General features: G+C 37.3%; 1 protein-coding gene across 4 annotated transcripts in view; it reads left to right on the forward strand.

The window, feature by feature from the left end:
* The window catches only part of PDE11A (phosphodiesterase 11A), a 522,267-nt gene that overhangs the window by 255,480 nt on the left and 245,871 nt on the right, over window positions 1–20,916 (forward strand). For all 4 annotated transcript variants that reach the window (XM_011991832.1, XM_011991830.1, XM_011991831.1 and 1 more), the window contains one exon: window positions 7,432–7,496. In XM_011991832.1, coding sequence (XP_011847222.1) covers window positions 7,432–7,496 — 65 coding nt within the window. The remainder of the gene's footprint in view (window positions 1–7,431; window positions 7,497–20,916) is intronic.

Genomic DNA, 20,916 nt, shown 5'->3' on the forward strand with positions numbered 1-20,916 from the left:
ATAATAATAATAATAATAATAATAATAAAATTTAAAAAAAAAGAAGCATAGTAAGAGATGATTATTTAATTCATTCTTTTTCTTTTCTTTTCTTTTCTTTTCTTTTTTTTTTTTTTTTTTTTTTTTGAGACAGAGTCTTGCTCTATCACTTAGGCTGGAGTGCAGTGGTGCCATCTCGGCTCACTGCAGCCTCCACTTCCCAGATTCAAACCATTCTCCTGCCTCAGCCTCCTAAGTACCTGTGATTACAGGTGCATGCCACCATGCATGGCTAATTTTTGTATTTTTAGTAGAGATGGGGTTTCACCATGTTGGTCATGCTGGTCTCGAACTCCTGATCTCAGTTATCTACCTGCCTCGACTTCCCAAAGTGCTGGCATTACAGGTGTGAGCCACCACACTTGGCCTATTTAATTCATTCTTTTGCCATTTTGAGTAGTCCTCTTATAGAAAAATAGAGATTCAGAAAATTAAAAAACAAAAATCATGATTACTTAGTAGATAATTTTTATTTTGGTGCCAGGAATATCTATTTGAGCCTAGTTTTCATTTTTTTAACTTGTTTTTAAATTAAAAGAACAGAGAGAAGCCAGACTAACTAACACTTGACAAATATCCAAATCAAAAAGGCCTCTGACCAGGGAGCGTTTCCAAAGAACAAGCAGGGAGATGTTTTGTTTACTTCACTTGGCAGGTACACTCCCTTCCCCAGGGTGCAATAATCAGGGCTGATCAACAGCAAAGGGAGCTTGAAACCAGTTGTTTAGTATCATTGATCTAGAAACTACTTGTGATATTTCCCTTATAAGATTCTCTTTTTTACTTACTGTGTGTGTATTAATTTATTTAATCCCTGTTCATTTAGTAAATGTATAATAAAATCAAAGTTGGATTTAGATAGTAAACTTTTAAAATTAATAAAACTAAGAATTATATAATTGGTCCAAGACAGGAATAAAGCATAAATTCTATTCTATTTTATTTGTGCTTTATCCTATTTGGTATTGGTCATAATTTCTGCAGTGTCACTCTATATATCCCGTTAAATTATATCCAAATATTTAAGCTGTTTTTGCTGTTTTATTTTTTAACCCAAGTATCTGACTGTAAACAATTTTCTATTTGAATGCATTATATTTTCAATTCTTTTTAAAAATATAAGTTGTCTGATGCTTTGAGGAGCAGTCAATGGCCTGCCTGCCTAGAATTTGCTATTCAAAGACACTTGTGAGTGTGAAAGTGGGCACTATTAATTATTGTCCCTGGACAACAGGCTTAATTGGAGTGGAACTGTCCTCTGCCAACTGGGGATATATCCTCAAGTATATCTCTTACTACTTACCCTGGTGCCTAAAATTTCTATCATTGCAGTACTGTTTCAAATTAAAAGATTATGACTCCAAGAATCCTCTTTCTGAATATAGCTATATTACATGGGAATATTAATACATTAACCTATCATTAGCCATTAACAATTTAGCGAAAATAACTGATCTGGCCTGGAAATGGCTCTACACCAGATAAGTTGGCAAACTTTTAAAAATAAAGATCTATCTACTAAATATTTTAGGCTTTGTGGCCTTTATGGTCTCAATTGCAACTGTTCACTCTACTGTTATAGTAGAAAGCAGACACAGACATTACTTAAATTAATGAGTATGGCTTCATTACAATGAAACTTTATTAATAAAAACAGGTGGTAGGCCAGATTTGGCCTATGGGCCATCCTTTGCCCACTCCTGCTTTTGAGGACTGAGAGGCTGGCAGATGAGTTTATATCTCCAGAATTATGTTACTTCTCAACTGTTCATCTTGCTGCCCTCATCATGGACTAATGCCATGTGTATATTGCCTTGCCAAATAATCTGATGACTCAAGGTCAGTTTGGCTATGAACCTAACTTCAGAGGTCAACTCACCTTGCACTTTAAATTTCTCTTCTTTAAAATATTGCAGTATTTGTCGTTCCCCTGAGAAACAGAACCAATAGGAGACATAGATAGATAGATAGATAGATAGATAGATAGATAGATAGATAGATAGATAGATAGATGATAGATAGATTGAGATAAAGAGATTTATTCTAGGAATTGGCTCACATAATTATGAAAGCTAAGAAGTCCCACAGTCTACTGTCTGCAAGCTGGAGAACCAGGAAAGCTAGTGATGTAATTCAGTCTGAGTTCAAAGACCAGACAATCAGGAGTCCCAGTGTCTGACGGCAGGGGAAAATAGATGTCCTAGCTCAAACAAAGAGCACATTTGCCCTTCCTCTTCCTTTCTATCTGAGCCCTCAGTGGGTTGGATGATGCCCACCCACATTGCTCAGGGCCGTCTTGTTTACTCAATTTATTGATTTGAATGCTAATATCTTCCAGAAACACTTCGCAGATCACCCAGAAATAATGTTTTGCCAGCTATCTGGGCACCCCTTAACCCAGTCAAGTTGACATATACCAATTAACCATCACAAATGTTAAGTCTTAAAAGGTTAGAGACCTTATTTATTATTTCTTTGGTATCTTCCTATGCTATCCAGTATTTTATACACACTGGATAATCAATAGTTAACCAGAGATCAGTAAACATTAGTATTTTCATTTTTCTTCTATAGACACTAATGAAGATGAGTATTTTCATTTTTCTTCTAAAGACACAAGAACCTAAGAATTCATATAAGTGTAAAGTTAGGGAACATAGCCTACAATACTTCCCTCACTCCTAACACCAGTTATGAGTTTTGGAGTTCCCAAGACCATGCTCAGTTTCAATAATTTGCTAGAAGGGCTCAAAGAACTCAGTGAAAGCTGTTACACTCACAGTTACAGTTTACTACAGGAAATCATACGGATTAACATTAGCATGGGGCAGAGTCTAGGAAAATTCCACATGTGGACTCTGCTCATGGAGTCATGGATAGTGTGAATGTCTCCTGGCTATCATGTGTGACAAGATGCGTGAAATTTTGCCAACAGGGCCTGAGCCTTAATGTCTAGAGTCTTTATTGGGTCTTGATCACAAAAATGGGGTTGGCTGCCCATGCGACTGACCTCTGACTCCATTCCTCCAGTGGTCAACTGATACCATGTGACCCAAAGCTCCCACCCAAATCATATTGTTGTTGTGGCTTGAAGCCCCTATTCTAAATCACATTGTTAATCTTTGCACATTAATCAGGCAGGACATTCCAGGGGTTTAGAGATTACCTCTCAGGAGCCAAAGACAAAGGCCAGACCTCTCTTTAGGGAGGGTTCAATTCTTTTCTACATGCAAGGTCAATTGTGGTTCATGAATACAGTGTCTGACTTTGATCATGGCACCATAAGCCAGTTTATTGGGGGACACAGCTAATGCATTCTATGGAATGCTGAAGTTGAATGATACATAGTCCTTGACTTTCCCCTTACACATTAAAAATGAATGTAGAAAACAAAACAAATACAAGTTTTGTCCCTGTTTTTCTTCTCAGCCTGTAATTTATGTTGGAGTAAAATGTTCTAACATTTTAGAAAAAAAGTGTTTTTTTTCCTTTTAGTAGTTTTTCCAACTTCTTTTATGTTTCAAGAGTTAAAACATTCTGTCATTTCATTAAGAGACATTTATATATCTTATCCATTCTCTGTAGATCTATAGGGTCTATGGCTTTAAAACGCCATTATTTCCTATTCCATTTCTTATATCCCTCAGTTGCTATTGCTCAGACGGAAAAATATTTTTAAAAGATCTTTATTTTCTTTCATTCTCTAGACATTTCTCACATCTGTTTTCTTAAGATTTGAAACCAGAAGTGCACTTATTTTTTCTAGGGAGTGCTAGTTTTGAGAGGCCAGGGCAAATTAAGCTTCATACTATAAAGCAAGCTCCATAACTGTAGAGATTTTATTTTCTTTTACTTTCACATTTGTAACTCCAGCGTATACTACACTGCTTGACACATACAGACAGTACCTATTTGTTGTATTAAAACATGATTTTCAAAAAGTTAAAAATTTAACTCTTGCAGAAATCTAAAGCAAGCGTGTATCAAAGATTTGTTTAACTCATTAAGAAGAGAAACAGCAGGGTGGCAAAGTTGGTTCTAAAACAGGCACTGAAAGAATGCCAGCATAAGATTGCTAGATGAGCTTTTTAAAATGGTTACTACCAGTCAGGATAATACAATTGTAACCATTGAGCTTTTCTTTTCTCCTGCACAGAAATCATTTGCATCTTTACTTGGATAAAATTTATTTGCATTGCTGTCAGATTTGCAGAAATTAACATCTACTCTTACCAAGTTGTAAATTATTCTAATCAATAGTAAGAAGTAGGCCAAATGAAGCATTCTTAGTAATATTGGAGAATTTAATCTCATCTGTCAGATCAGGAATTTAAAAATATGTCCTGCTCAATTTTCAAATGCAGAAACAATTAACAGTTTATTGATAATTTGATTAATCTTATACCAAGCCAAGTGTTTTACTTCAAGTTACTTTTTAGTCTGTGTTTACTCAAATTTGGGCATATAGGAGGTACTCAATAAATATTTGTAGAATTAATAAATAAAAGTACAGTTTAAGTATTCTGGTTTTGAAGGAGTCATGTTCAAATAATTTGCTGCTACAATAACACTTGCTCTTGCTTATTAAAGCAGTGAGAAGTGGGATCACTGGAGCTATGGACTCAGAACAACATGGCTTCCAGCAAACCACTTAACCCCCTAAGCCTTAATTTGCTATCAATAAAATGAGGGTAATATCTACCTTCTGGGATGTTGTAAGCATTGATACATACATAAAGGATTGTTTATAATGTGTGCAAAATCCCTCATTTGCAGGAAAATGGTCTCTCTATGTGGTTTGGCTCCCTTTCAGCATAGTGGCCTCAGGGCAGTTGCACTTCTTGCATGGTGACTGAGGACTCTAGGCACGCATATTTCATCAGGCAAGGCAGAAGCTGTGTTGCATTTTACAACAACCTTGGAAGGCATGTAGCACCTCTTCCATATGCTCTATTTGGTGAAGCTTTCAGAAGCCCACCGGATTTAACGAGAGGGGACATAGATCCTACCACTTGGTAGGAAAGTGGCAGGGTCACATGGAAGAGAAGAATATGGGGTAGGAGATATTGTTGTGACCATCTTTGGAAAATAAAATTTACTGCAATGAGTGATTCTGCAGTGGCTTAATTCATATTACAATATGAAATGAAATATGTTCTATGGTTGCCAAGGGTATTTCCTTGCAGTCGAGCTATTGTCATTGCCCTACATTCATCTAGTCACACACAATTTTCTTTGTGATGAGCCTTTCTTTTCTTTTCTATTTTTTCCCTAATGTTGCATTTGCCTAGCTTGAGTTCATTACCTCACTGATAAAGCTGTTTTAATGTTTAATCTATTCCTAGTTTCCAAATCATTTTCTCAGGTGCCCATCAATTCCTTGTAAGTGGTTAATTTAAAAGACCTTTGAAGCATGACATATGGCTAAGGCAAATCTAAATGTCAACCTTGGAAGCATTCTATGACATTCAGATGGACTCCTTTCTCTACAGGGGCTTGTTTTTCTATCATGTGGTATATTTTGCCAAAAGAGGATATTGGGGCTCAGAAAAAGATACTTCAAAGCATGGTGCCTTGGCATACTGAGCACATTGATCTAAAGGAAATTAAAAGGCCTTAAACTTGAGTCCCCTCAGAACCAAGAACTTTCTAACCTTTCTTGTTCCTCCTCACAAGTACAAGGTGGAACTCTCTTCCATCCCCTCCCTGAAATTTTATTAACCAGAGAATACTATTCTCATATCACAGGAAGGAAGACTGAGGAATGTCCCCATGCCCAGACAGACTTTCCATCTGTTCTTCTGAGGTCACTCTGAGAGATTAGCTGGGAGACTTTATCTGCATAATAAGATAACCTTTGGCCAGATGTGGTGGCTCATGCCTATAATCCCAGCACTTTGGGGGGCCGAGGCTGGTGGATCATCTGAGGTCAGGAGTTCAAGACTAGCCTGGCCAACATGGTGAAACTCTCTCTACTGAAAATGCAAAAATTAGCTGGGCGTGATGGCACACCCCTGTAATCTCAACTACCTGGGAGGCTGAGGTGGGAGAATTACTTGAACCCAGGAGGCAGAGGCTGCAGTGAGCTGAGATCAGGCCACTGCACTCCAGCCTGTGTGACAGAGTGAGAACCTGTCCAAAAAAAAGAGATAACTTTTGTTCACAGTGAAGATCCACCCCTTACCTTCTTGAAACCTCCTCCAGAGCTCAGAGAAACTTTGTCCCTGGTCATTGTCTGTTCTTTGGGCTCATTTAATTCCTCTGAAAATTTTTTCTATCCCTCAGAATTGCCTACATCCCCCATCCATCTCCCCTATAAAGAGGATGCTATTTAAGCTTCAGCCATCTGGCCCTCCTTTGAGTCTCACATTTTATATGGCTTCTGTGCTTCTGCACATTAGTACATTTGTATGCTTGTTCCCCAGTTAATCTGTCTACTGTCAGTTTATTTCAGCAAACCTTCAGAGGGTAGAAGGAAAAGTTTCTGTCCACTCTTACAAGGGCCAGAAATAGTGCCTTTCTCACTCAACATTTGTAGTGTTGAAAGAGCTAGCACTCTAGCATCAGAGATTTCCTTTCATGCCAGTTGCCTTATTTAATTGTGTGAAACTGAGTACGTCTCTTAAAAATTAGGAGTTAGTTTCCTCATCTATAGACTGAGTATAAAATTCTTTACTGTAGATTTATAATAAACAAATACTCAAAGAAGCTTCTGCTGTAGGGCCTGGTTTACAGTAAAAACTCAATATTAGCTAATAAGAAGAAAAACTACATTGACATTTTCTTTTCCCATAAATTCTTCCTCAACATAAGTCTTGGTCAACTCTCGCACTGGCATGCTGATTTCACTGGAGAGGAGAGAAAGGCAGTGTCCACACAAGAATGATTGTTGAAGAAGGTGGCTTCCTCTTCTTCCTTTAGGTGGTGGCACCACAAAGTTCACCTGAGAACAGTGATGAGCCAAGCTTATTAATGAGCTAATTCCAGGAGCCTGGAGTTGGCAGAGGGCATCTTCTTTGAGGGGTGTTCTGTCCCTACCTGGGTCTCTATTGCTGTTGATTGGGTTGTTAAAAGAACAGTTTTCTTTTTAAGTATTCGGATGAGATTTTCCTTTACCTGACCTCCATAGCTCATTGGACACATAATTGTAAAAATATGTACATGTTTAGTGAAATATATTAAAACTTCGACAATGTATGCTTTGTAAGAAATAGAATACAAAGTGTAGGATGGGATTCTCCTCTTCTGCTCTCTCTTGGTATTTCTCCACTTAAAATCTCTCTTTAATCTCCAACTATTAAAATCATTATAAAGATGAAAATGTTTATTACATTATTTTAAACTGCAATAAAGCTTTAATTGACCTGGATTTATTATCTTTCTATGTGACAGGTGGTGAAATTTACCAAATCCTTTGAATTGCTGTCCCCGAAGTGCAGTGCTGATGCTGAGAACAGGTAGGGCTTATGGGGTTCATGCATCTCTTGATGTTCTTTGGTCCTTGGTGTTAGCAGCATTGCATAATTCTTAGAAGATAGTAGTAGTTCTTTACATTAGCAAGTACAACCAAATAACATGACTCTTCTGTGTTTCAGGCCTTAAATTAAAACTATAGCTTAAAAATAAATACATATACATCTAGCTTGCAATCAGTTTTTAGGGCCAAATTTTTGTACTTGTAATAGTATTAAAATGTTGCCTTTAGCTTTTAGTCCTCTTTTCCCTGAACCTTGTAAAATTTTGTTGTTGTTGTTTTGTTTTGTTTTTTAAGATGGAGTCTCACTCTGTTGCCCAGGCTAGAGTGCAGCGGCATAATTTTGGCTTACTGCAGCCTCTGCCTCCAGGGTTCAAGCAATTCTCCTGCCTCAGCCTCCTGAGTAGCTGGGATTACCGGGGTGTGCCACCACACCTGGATAATTTTTGTACTTTTAGTAGAGACAGGGTTTCACCATGTTGGCCAGCCTGGTCTCGAACTCCTGACCTCAAGTGATCCGCCTGTCTTGACCTTCCAAAGTGCTGGCATTATAGGTGTGAGCCACTGTGCCCGGCCACCTTGTAATGTTTTGAAATAAATCTTAAGATATTCTGCTGACTCCTGAACTTTGAATCCAAGTTATTTAGGTAAGTTGACATGGAATAGTACTAGAGCAAACCTGTTTTTGTTAAGCCAACAGTTTCAGTTTGTTTCTTTTCACATCACATATTTGACTAAATCTTCTAATAAATCAAGTAAAATTTTAGATATATCTTAGCTGTACAGACAGCCAAATTTTCTGCTTTATTTTGGCTCTTTGTTTCTCTTCCTCCCTCTTGTTTGTCCATACTTGGCCAATAACATCCCCTTGGAAAAAAGACTGAGAGTTTCCAGTGATTCACTTCTTGTTCTCATTGGCATCTTTGAGGCTATAACAGGGTGGAAATGATGATTGCAAGCAATCAGTGAATTTCTGTTAGCTTTTTGCTGCCTTGAATAATAGCTGTGTTGCTACAAAAATTCTCTGTGGTCGCCTCTAGAGGAAGGGTTAAAAAATAGTGAAATTAACCAAAATGCAGACATGGAGAAAGAATCATAAAGCACTCAGGGCAGTATGATGATGATGACAATGATGATGATGTTGATACTAAAATATGAGCAACCTGAATTCTTTGGCTGCTATGTGTTCCATGTAGCATGCTAAATGATTTATAAGCATTTAATCCACCAAACAATCTTTTGAAGTAGGCATTCTCCCCATATTATAAAAGAGAAAACCAAGGTTCATCAAGTTTAAGTAACTTGTTTGAGGCCGTGCAGCCAGTAAGTGGTAGCCACCAAGGACAAGATCACCTAGATAAGACTCTCCCAACTTCTGAACTTTGATTCCATAGCTACACGTCATTTAAAATCTGGTTGTTGATCTCATCTAGTGAATACATGTCGGATTAATGTTTCCTAAATCTAATGGGTCAGTCAGAATTAGGCTTAGAAAGTTTAGTAGAAACTAAAATCTCAGGACACACACTGAGAGATTCTGATTCACTACTTTGGAAGTGAAGTCCTAAAGGTCTATAAGTTCTAAAGCCCCTCTGGGTAATACCTATTTCAAGATGTAACACTCAAGAGTAATTTGATTTTTATATCTATTATTGCTTTAAATTCAGGAAATAGAAACTGGTAAATAAAAATAAAAAGTAAATTACTTTTTATCAAGGGCACGAAGTTTAAAAAAGGCCTTTGCTACATACTATATAACTCCATTTACAGGACATTCTTAAAACTTCAAAATTATAGGAAGAGAAGGCAAATCAGTAATTGCCAAGGGCAGGAGATGAAGAGAGGGGTTGACTTCAAAGGGGTAGAGGGTTGAGATGGAAACACTCTGTGTCTTGCTTGCAGTGGTGATTATACAACTGTATCTGTCAAAACTTGCAGAAATCTACCCCAAAAAGGGTGAATTTTACTGTCTGTAAATAATACTTTAAAATGGAAATTTAACTGGGAAAAAGAGTTCTTTGGTAAGATGTTTTATATTCATAAAAATGTATTTATGTTCACATCTATATTTAATGCCAGCTAATCTATATCCAGCAAAGATATTTAAGCATAGAAAGTTACTAGTGGTATACTCAGCAATTTTCCTAAATAGAATGTTGTAAAACAACGTGGAATACAATAGAAAAGTATCTATTCATGCTGATATCTTTAGCTATCTCTCATATATGAGGGGGAAAGTTTTATGGAGTTATTAAAACACAAACTTTGAAGTCCTAATGCTTCACTATTGTTATTTTTTTATACTGCTGAACACGTTCTCATGGTCACTTCAGAGTTAAGTACTTCTGTTTTTTTTTTATTATTATTTTTAATGCTAGGAGAACTTCCATGTCAAAATGAAATGACCCAAGACCTAGACTGCCCTTGGCAAACTTTCTGATAATACAAGAAAGAAAGAAAGGTCAGGTTTTCTTTAAAGAGAAATTTGAAAAGTGCCTTTGAACTTTGACATTATGAGATAGTCCTATTCATCATTCTATTTATGGCTTTTAAATTAATGTGGAATGTTCATTTATCTCAGAAGACCTTTCCATCATTGTCGAGTAATTTTCCTTGTGTAGATCTGAGTTCCTTCAGTCATTTATTGGAAGTTAAAGGATCCAAGACAAGTGACTTCAGAATTTACTTCACCAGTGACATGGAAGGGACATTGAAATGGGCTATGAGTCTACAAATCACAGCCTGATCTTTCCTTTAACCTTTCATCATTTAACATCTTCACTATAGATGATGTCTGTTAGATACTTCAGTCCTCTGAACATCAGTGAGAGTTATAATAGTGTAGTTTTTAGAAGACAATTTCTATGGCTCCTTGTAACAATGTTTCAGGGTACTATTTCAATTCTGATGAACTCTGGCTTGAGGCTTGCTGATTTGTATAGATAGTCCTTGAAGCCATTTTTTAATAAAAACCAGTTGTGCTGACTCATCACTTCTGCTTAGTATCTTTCACAGCTTTGTCATAACTAGTCTCCTCCTGTTGGTTTCCATGCGATAAGTACCAACCAATTCAAGAGCTGGAAATGATTTGATCTATCTCCCTCCGTGAGTTGTGCTCTTCTTCCAGGGTATCACTGGCAACATCTCTAGTGACAAGATTCTCACTATGTCATGATAGACTTCTTGCATTTATAAGCGGTTCTAGTAGTTAGAAAGGCATTTTATGTTGAATTATGTTCCTGTAACTTCTATCTGTTTATTCTAAATTTGTTCCTTGAAGACACTTATTCCTTCCTTCAACAGTCATATATTGAGTACCTACTCTGTGCTGAATCTTCTGCTAGGTGATAGGGCTACAGAAATTTTTTTTAAATTAGCAGTCTCTGTCCTCAAGGATCTCAAGGGCAATGAACAGTGGTGGGAGTGGGTTAAGAATATAATACAAAAATAACCAGATTTTACCAGGCCTCCAGACTATGGCTTGAAATAAATAGAGTCACATTAATAGTTATAATTTATATATTTGGCTGCTTAAACATTTCTCCTGTGTAGTGTAGCATAAGGACCCTAGTCCCTTGTAAAAGCCATCCTTGAAGTATTCCTGGAGTTTCTAAGATTTCTTTTTTTAAAGACAGGGTCTCACTCTGTTGCCCAGGCAAGAGTGCAGTGGTGCAATCATAGTTCACTGTAATCCTTGCACTCCTGGGCTTAAGCGATCCTCCCATCTCAACCTCCCAATTAGCTAGGACTACAAGTGCCTGCCCCCACACCTGGCTAATTTTTAAATTATTTTGTAGAGACAGGGGTCTCACTGTGTTGCCCAAGCTGGTCTCAAATTCCTGACCTCAAGGGATCCTCCTGCTTTGGCCTTCCAAAAGTGCCCAGCCTAAGATTTAAAAAACAAAACAAAACAAAACAAAAACCAAAAAAAACTAATTTATTACTGACTCATCATTTCTTCTAAGTGACCACCCATAAATCCTCTCCCTCTGGCCATGACACAGTAGCGTCCTATGATGTGGGCTTCCTTGCCAACTCCAGAATTCCCATGGGCATAACTGCACTCCTCACCAGTGCCGTGCCACAGCTCCCTGGACACCCCAGTGTCTTAGATGCACCGGTGACCTTCACGAACCTGGGGAAGGCTGGGTAATTTGTGCAGAAATGGGAAGAAGGCTCACTTTCTCCCCCAGGTGTCATAATCTGTTGCCTAGCCCCTAAACAGCCCCGAGTGTACCCCATTTTTACAGACCTTTTAATTCCTAAAGCTTTTGTTAGATGTTAACCCACAGACGTCCAAGTGCATGTAGGGAGAGGGATGCACAAAAATAAATAAATAAATAAATAAAGTGGAGGACAGAGTGTTGAGTAGCCTGAATGTTAAACCTTTTATGAAGACATTTTTCCTTTTTTAAACACCGTATTTTCTCTGAGTTCCCTGATCATGAGTATTGATGGTTCCTGTCCTTTAGTGAAACAGTACACTCAAGGCAGGATGGGATAATCTGGTTTATTTTAGAACAATAAGGAATTAGAACTAAAAGAGATTCTATTTCCAGAATGAATACTTTTTCACTGTCTGGGAAGATACAGGTATTTGCTTCATGATCATATGGGAAGAAAAGGATCCAGCTCTTAGCTCAGTTAATAACAACAGAAACAACATGACACCATTTTTGAGTTTTACTATGTGCTAAGTACTGTACATGAATTATCCCACTTTTTCCTATATTACAGATAAGAGTTAAGAAATATGTCCAAAGTAACATAGTAAGTTACAGAGGCAATATTTGAAACCCAGTTAGCCTGGCCGTGGCACTAATCCTCTCAGCCATTACATTTATTACTTGCAAGTAGATTACCTGGGAAAATTCAGTAGAATTGCTAAAAGAGCACAATGCCTGGCACATAGTAGTTGCTCAATGATTTGAAGGCACTTTTTCTAACACTGAACATGTTGAAAGTCAGGATGGTATCTTACTACCAATGATGTCTTAGTGGCAGTTGGTGACACAGCTATTGCCCGTACATGTGCAAACTTGGTCAGGGCTTTGTGTTGTCTCTTCAAATGTGCATTGTACGTTGTTGGTGCTACATAGATTGGACTTAAATGCTGGTTAATACGTGTGTCCAGTGAGATTACAGTATGGTCTGGCATTGAAATGAAAAGTTATTGTTCTTGCAGAAAAACATAGGAATAAGAAGTGGAGTGTAAATCTGATATTAGTGATGAAAATATTTGTTTTTGGAAAACTGGTCCCATTTCTGTATGTTCTTTCAAAGCAACAATGAAGGAAGAAACTCCCAAGAAGATGAAGTGTTTGCTATATTTTGTTATTGAAATACATCTACACGGGTCACCTAACACATGTCAAATTATGCAACTGAAGGCAGGAGAAATTGCCAAAGCTCTCACAATAAATGAAAGAAATTTCAAAACAAGAAGACGCTCATATAACTAAACTCGTGCATGATGCAGGACTGTTACTAAGGTGTGGAATATCAATTTGCCAAAAATTTTCAGCTGATTGGAAACTGCTTAACATCCAGTAACATGTAATTCATTTAGGAAAAACTAAGAATTTAGTCAAATAGGAAATGCTGAGAAGACCTCAGTGTCCTTTGACATGCCTGCCAGTGCCAAAAGTGCTAAAACAATTAACGTTGAGAACACAGATGACAAAATATACAGCATTTCAGTGTGATGTCGTGCATGATGTCAGATGGTCGAAACTTCTCACCATATTTCATTTTGAACAATATCTAACTAAGTGTGGGAGGCAGCATGTTGGCCCCCAAGATCCTCACCATTTGTCATATATTCACATTACATTACAAGCCACAGAGATTACAGAGATAATTAAGATTACTAATCAATTGATGTTAAAATAGGGAGATTATTCTGGATTATCTAAGTGAGTCTAAGGTAATCACGTGAACCCTTAAAACAGAGCCTTCTCCCAGTTGAGGAAACAAAAGGAAGATGAAGAGGCACAACAGAAGGGAAAAATCAGAGACATGTTATGCACGAGCAGGATTCAACACACGTTGCTGGTTTAAATATAGACAGGGCCAAATGTCAAGGAAACCTGGACCTCAGTCATACAGCTGCAAGGAGTTGAATTCTGCCAACAATCTGAATGAGCTCCATTCTTCCCCAGAGCCTTCAGAAAGGAATGCAGCTCTGTCAGTTCCTTGATTTTGGTCTTATAAGATCCTGAGCAGGAAATCCAGCATGTCATGATGAACTTGTGACTTCCAGCCCTCTGAGATAATAAATAGGTGTTGTTTTAAGCTGCTGTATTTATAGTAATTTGTTATGCAGAAATGGAAAATGAATGCAATTTTAGTGTATGAGTTTGAACCCCTTCTCATGTGAAAATGAAATTGAACTCAATGCTGTTATCTTATGTGTGTGCACTCATGCATGCATGCACATACACACACATAGAGATGAATGACAGGTGAGCTGATGAGTGAGTGGTGTACAGCCATGTGGAAAGATGGCCAGAAGTCTTACTTAACCTTCCAAGTTATGTTAGTTGTTGGTGCATTTTTAGACATGTATCTGCACAGTGAAAGAATTTCTAGTGGCAAGACTGGACATTAGCAACCCTTAAAATTGCAGCCAACAAACCAAGGAAAGATCACTTTAGGAAGGAATATGAGTTTGGTTTTATTAAAAAACCCTCCAATGACATCTTCTACTCAGTTCAGTAAGTGACGGCATCAAAACTTACAAGAGAGTGTCAGCAACTTGGAAGAAATTTCTGGAGATGATAGCAGAGCACTTTTAAAGATACATGCTGTATCATTAATATCCTGATGGCTTAGAGGATAAGCTCTGTGAACACTGATGACTGAATTCAGAACTGATTTAGAAGAGTGACACTCTTTATTTTCCCTTGTGTATAATCAACTTGTAGAGTTTTACGTTTTCCTTCAAGAATGGTATATGATAGAATTTATATCGAATATGAAATATCTTTTAAAATAAGATTAAAATATTTTAAGTGATAATGCTTTGCCTCATAACATTTTTTTCTTTTAGTGGGCTGACGACAACAACAGTACATCTTACAATCAATGCTATCGTAGATTCAACGACGTAACATGACCCTAGAACCGCTTTGTTTTTCCTGTGGCTTTTCCACCCCTTAGCTCATCTACATCTGCCCCTGAGAGTACATATACCTCAACTTTGAGACGCACCTGAGAGAGTTTAGAGTTTCTTTAAATTTTAAGATTAGACAGCCCTGTGACTTTTCTCAACATTAGTTTTCTGCATTGCATTTTTTAGGTTAGAAGAATGAAAATGCCTTATTGATTTTTATTTCCTTTTCCTTTACACATCTGTGTGGAATCTAGTTCTGCAAAACAGATTACCCCTTCTAGCAATGGTTTGCGACCATTCCTGACTTCTCTGAAACTCTTCCTTTAGATTTCCTGCCACCATGGCTCAAATCCTATCATTCTTTTAAGGAGAATTGACTTCCATGAGACGTAGCTCTAGTGAGACAAACCACAGGATGAGCTCTATAGTTAGTCCAAGGGTCTCTTAGCAAGACTCCCAGAGACGTCTGGGTTACCATCCTTTGTCTTTGTCCAGCAGCAATGATACATTCAGGAATAAGCTTGGAATAGACTGTATTAGCCTGGAGAGATGAAGTATGATGAGTGAGGATTTTGTTTATTCCTGAGTGTACTATGATTGTACCCTGCAATCATATTGCAAACTTTTTTTTTTTTTTGGAGACAGAGTCTCACTCTGTCGCCAGACTGAAGTGCAGTGGGGCGATCTCGGCTCACTGCAACCTCTGCCTCCTGAGTTCAAGCGATTCTCCTGCTTCAGCCTCCTGAGTAGCTGGGACTACAGGCACGCCACCACGCTCAGCTAATTTTTGTATTTTTAGTAGAGATGGAGTTTCATCATTTTGGCCAGGATGGTCTCAATCTCTTGACCTCTTGATCCGCCCCCGCCTCGGCCTCCCGAAGTGCTGGGATTACAAGCGTGAGCAACCACACCCAGCCCGTATTGCACACTTTATAACTCTGAGATGTACCTGGCTTACATGAGGTGATCTCCAGTACCTCATCAGATTATAAATATGATTCTGGGCCTGGAGGAGCACCTTCATGCACCAGAAGGTTTTATGTGACTCATCCCACTTGGACATTATCACTCAAAAGCCTGCAACCCTAGTGAAGCTTTTGGGAATCAGAAATTCTGTCCCTACTTTAAAGAATATTACTAACTGTCTTTATGTAAATTCTGACTGTGCCGACTTTATGTGTATCCCTTAGATCATGACTTTCAAACTGTTTCTAATGAAATCCATGACAAAAATATCCAAACCTAGGTAGTGTATATAAATATACACACAAGTATACACACACATATCTAAGACAAATATTTTATGCAACTATACTTACCTTTACTATGCATCTATATTCTTATCTATTCTTTTAAGAAAAGAAAAACAAAACTAAAACATCTGCTATCATGACTGGTGGCAGGCACAAACTTGATTTCATGATTTACACTTTGCAGTGACCCACAGTGTGAAAAACACTGCTTTAGACTTACAGACCTTGTCTGATTTGCCCATGCAGTGTTTGTGGCCTCACTCAGTACCTGTATTGGTTACTATTAAATACTGTGATTGTATGAAACTGGTATTTCACAAGCATTCCAAGAACTACTTCACTCAAATACATATTATCCTTCAAATTAGACACCTTGGAGAGTAGTTTGTTTATGTAAGTCTTTTATACATCTGTTTAGTACAAGTGAATACAATATATGCCTGGAATCCCAAGGACACATGCAGACACATTTGGTCCTACCAAGGCCTTTCAGCTACATTCTTCAAGTCTTGTACTGTAGTCATCCTTAGACATACATTCATGAGTCACTTCTACTCTCCAAAGAACTTATGCCAATATTAGATGAGCAAAAGGATTTTCAGGAGAAATAAATGTAAAGGCTAAAGAGAGCAGGATCAGCAGTAGATGGGGGAGAGCATTTGACCACAGTGCTCTGTAGAAGAAAAGAGAAAAGTAAGGAGTGAATATGAAGAGTCTCTGGTCACAGTGTGGTTTGGAAAAAATTGCTGCCTGGCCAATGGGAAGTCCTGAGCAGAATTTGCCAGTTGGAGAAATAATGCTTCCACAGGAGTGACCCAGTTCCTGCCCTCACCACGCTCAGTCATTGTCAGGGAACAGCTCCAGGGGAAGCTTGGACCCAGAGGCCTAGAGACAGAGGTGTCAATCAGCTGTACTTCCTGATGAGGTTCTCCAAAAGGAAGATGTGAGTGGGGATCTCCATGGCCACAGCACTTGGTGGGCTACTCAATAAGTATCACTTGATTTATTCAACTATCCAAAACAATTTTTGTTATTCTTACTTGGCCGCATAATTATCATCTTTATACTAATTATTCTTATCTTTAAGTTTTTTTTCTTGAGATGTAATTCACATACCACAAAATCAACCTTTTAAGGTGTTCAATTCAGTGGTTTTTAGTATATTCACAAGCTTGTACAACCATACCACTGTCTGCTTTCGGAGCATTTTCATCACCCCAAAAAAGAAACTCTACCCATTAGCAGCCACTCCCCTGTCTTCCCTCCTCCCAGGCCCTAGCAACTACTAATCTACTTTCTGCCTCAATGGATTTGCCTATTTTGGACATTTCATTTAAATGGAATTATATAATATGTGACCATTTGTGTTTGATTTCTTTCACTTAACATAATGTTTTCACTATTCATTCATGTTGTACATGGACTTTATTCCTTCATTCTTTTTTATGGATGAGTAACATTTCATTGTTTGGATATATCATATTTTCTTTATTCATCACTTGATGATGTTGTTTCTACTTTTTTGGCTATTAAGAATAATGCTGCCGAGAACATTCATGTACAAATTTTTGAGTGCACATATATTTTTGGTTCTCTTGGGTATAGGCCTAGAAGTGGAATTGCTAGGTCATGTCGTAACTCTGTGTCTAACTTTCGGACCAACTGTCAGACTGTTTTCTACAGTGACTATACCATTTTACATTCGCACCAACAAAGAATGAGGGTTCCATTTTGATGCTTATTTTTGATGCTTATACTTATTTTTCTTTCTGTCTGTCTTCTAGTTGTAGCCATCTTAGTGGATGTGGCATAGCATTGAATTGTGGTTTTTGTTTGTTTGTGAGGTGCAGGGGATAGAGTCTCATTCTATTGCCAAGGCTGGAGTACAATGGCATAATCTTGGCTCACAGCAACCTCTGCCTATTGGGTTCAAGTGGTTCTCCTGCCTCAGCCTCCTGAGTAGCTGGGATTACAAGTGCCTGCCACCAAGTCCAGCTAATTTTTGTACTTTTAGTAGAGATTGGGTTTTGCCATGTTGGCCAGGCTGATCTTGAACTCTGAACCTCAAGTGATCTGCCCACCTGGGCCTCACAAAATGCTGAGATTACAGGTGTGAGCCACTGTACCTGGCCAATTTGTTTGTTTTTAATGACCATGATTTTTACAATTAGGGTGCTGTTCAGGCTCAGAATTCTAAGCCTAAACATTATGTAGTGGCAAGAAGTGAATGACCACTTGAAAATGATGACCCATATGATTACTTTTAAGTAGTAATGCAAAAGGGGACTCATTTTTCTTTATGGCATCCCTCATGTGTACAAAACAAGCATATAATATTAAAGAACACTATAGGTTATCCCATCCATTAGTCACCCCAAAACATAGTTCATGTTACTTAAGATTATTTTGGACCTAAAAATTTATCCTTTGAAGAGTGCTATCTTATAATTGATTATCTCCCTTTATGCCATTTCTGAAGTACATGATGAGTCCGTATCCTTGCTGGGCAATTTGTCTCTTCGTTTTTCATATATTATGTAATTTTATTTTCTTAGAAACTCTACCACAATTCACATCAAATAATTCTATATTTGGACCATCATTTTTCTCTCCTCTACCACTTTTTCTATTTGCTAAATTCTTTTTTAAAATGATTTTTATTATGTACATTTAAGGTATACAACATATGGGATACATATAGATAGTAAAAATGTTACTATAGTGAAGGAAATTAACATAGCCATCATCTCACACTTTCCCATTTCTTTGTTTTTGTTGCAAGAGTAGCTAAATTCTACTCCTTTAGCATGAATTCCACATACAATACAATTGTATTACCTAAGGTCCTCATGTACATTATTTCTCTAGACTTGTTCATTCTACATATCTGCTACTTTGTATTCTCAGACCTACATCTCCCTATTTCCTTCCCCCGACCACTACCCCTAGTAACTACTGTTTTGTTCTCTCTGTATATTTGTAATTTTTAGATTCCACATATAAATGAGATTATGTAATATTTTTCTTTCTGTGTCTGTCCTGTTGCACCTAGCGTAATGTCCTCTAGGCTTGTCCATGTCATGGCAAATGGCAAGATCTCATTCTTTTTTAGGAATGAATAATATTCCGTTATATATATGTACCACTTGATAATATTAAATTTCTTTATCCATTCATTAATCAATGGGCATGTAGTTGTTTCCATATGTTGGCTATTGTGAACAATGCTGCAATGAATATGAGAAAGTAGATATCTTTATACGGTGGTGATTTCATTTCTTGTAAGTATGTACCCAGAAGAGGGATTGCTGGGTCATATGGTAGTTGTATGTTTAACTGCTTTAGAAACCCCATACTATTTTCTATAATAGTTGTACCAACCTACATTCCCACCAACAGTGTAAAGGTTCTCTTTTCTCCACACCTTCACCAACACTTGTCATCTTTTGGCTTTTTGATAATAGCCACCCTAATGGGTATGAGGTGGTATCTCACAATGGATTTGATTTGCATTTCCCTGATGATTAATGATGTTGATAATGTTGAGCACCTTTTGATGTACCTGTTGGCCATTTTAATGTCTTCACTGGAGAAATGTCTATTCAGATTTTTTGCCCATTTTTAGATTAGGTTATTTGTTTTTCCACTTTTGAGTTGTATGACTTCTTTATAAATTTTGAATGGTTAACCCCTTATCAGATATATAGTTTGCAAATATTTGTTCCCAATCCATAGTTTGCTATTTCATTTTATTGGTTGTTTCCTTTGGCATACAGAAGCTTTTTCATTTGATGTAGTCCCACTTATTTACTTTTGCTTTTGTGGACTGAGCTTTTCGTGTGATATTCAAAAAATCATGACCAAGGCATTGTCCAGGAGTTTTTCCCCTATGTTATCTTCTAGGAATTTTATAGTTTTTGGTCTTATATTTAGATATTTTTTCATTTTGAGTTGATTTTTGTGTATGGTGTAAGATAATGGTCCAATTTCCTTCTTTTGCATTTGGAAATCCAGTTTTCTCAGAACCATTAATTTAAGAGACCATCATTTTCCTATTGTGTCCTGTTGGTGCTTTCGTCAAAAATTAGTTGACCATGCATAATTTGGATTTATTTCTGGGCTCTATATTCTGTTCCACTGGAATGTGTGTCAGCTTTTATGTCAGTATCATACTGTTTTATTACTATAGCTTTGTAATATAATTTGAAATCAGGAAGTGTGGTGCCTCCAATTTTGTTTTTCTTTCTCAGTATTGTTTTGGCTATTTGGGGTCTTTTATGGTTGTATACAAATTTTAGGATGCTTTTTTCTATTTCTGTGAAGAATGCCAGTGGAATTTTGATAGGTATTGTACTGAATCTGGATATGCTTTGGGTAGTATGAACATTTTAACCATATTAATTCTTCCAATCCAGGAGCATAGGATATCTTTCCATTTATTTGTCTTTTTTTCAGTTTCTTTCATCAGTGATTTATAGTTTTCAGTGTACAGATCTTTCACCTCCATGGTTAAAGTTATTTCTCAGTATCATTTTATGCTATAGTAAATGGGATTGTTTGCTGAATTTCTTTTTCAGTTAGGTCATTATTTATATATAAAAATGCTACTGGTGTTTGTATGTTGATTTTGTATCCTGCAATTTTACTCAATTCATATATTAGGTCTAACAGTTTTTTGGTGGAATCTTAGGAGATTCCAGAATTATGTCATCTGCATATAGAGATAATTGTACTACTTCCTTGCAGTAAGTATACTTTACAATTCCTTGGAGAGGCAGCCCATTGTAGTTTTGATTTGCATTTTCCTAGTGGCAACAATGTTATGCATCTTTTCATGTGATTATTGGCCATTTGTATGTCTTATTTGGGGAAAGTCTATTCAAGTCCTTTATCGTTTCCAATTGTGTTGTCTTTTTATTGCTGAGTTGATCCCTTTACCGTTATGTAATGGCCTTCTTTGTCTCTTTTGATCTTTGATGGTTTAAAGTCTGTTTTATCAGAGACTAGGATTGCAACCCCTGCTTTTTTTTGTTTTA

This window comes from Mandrillus leucophaeus, unplaced genomic scaffold (assembly GCF_000951045.1).
Source record: "Mandrillus leucophaeus isolate KB7577 unplaced genomic scaffold, Mleu.le_1.0 Scaffold40, whole genome shotgun sequence".
Classification (NCBI taxonomy): Eukaryota; Metazoa; Chordata; class Mammalia; order Primates; family Cercopithecidae; genus Mandrillus; species Mandrillus leucophaeus.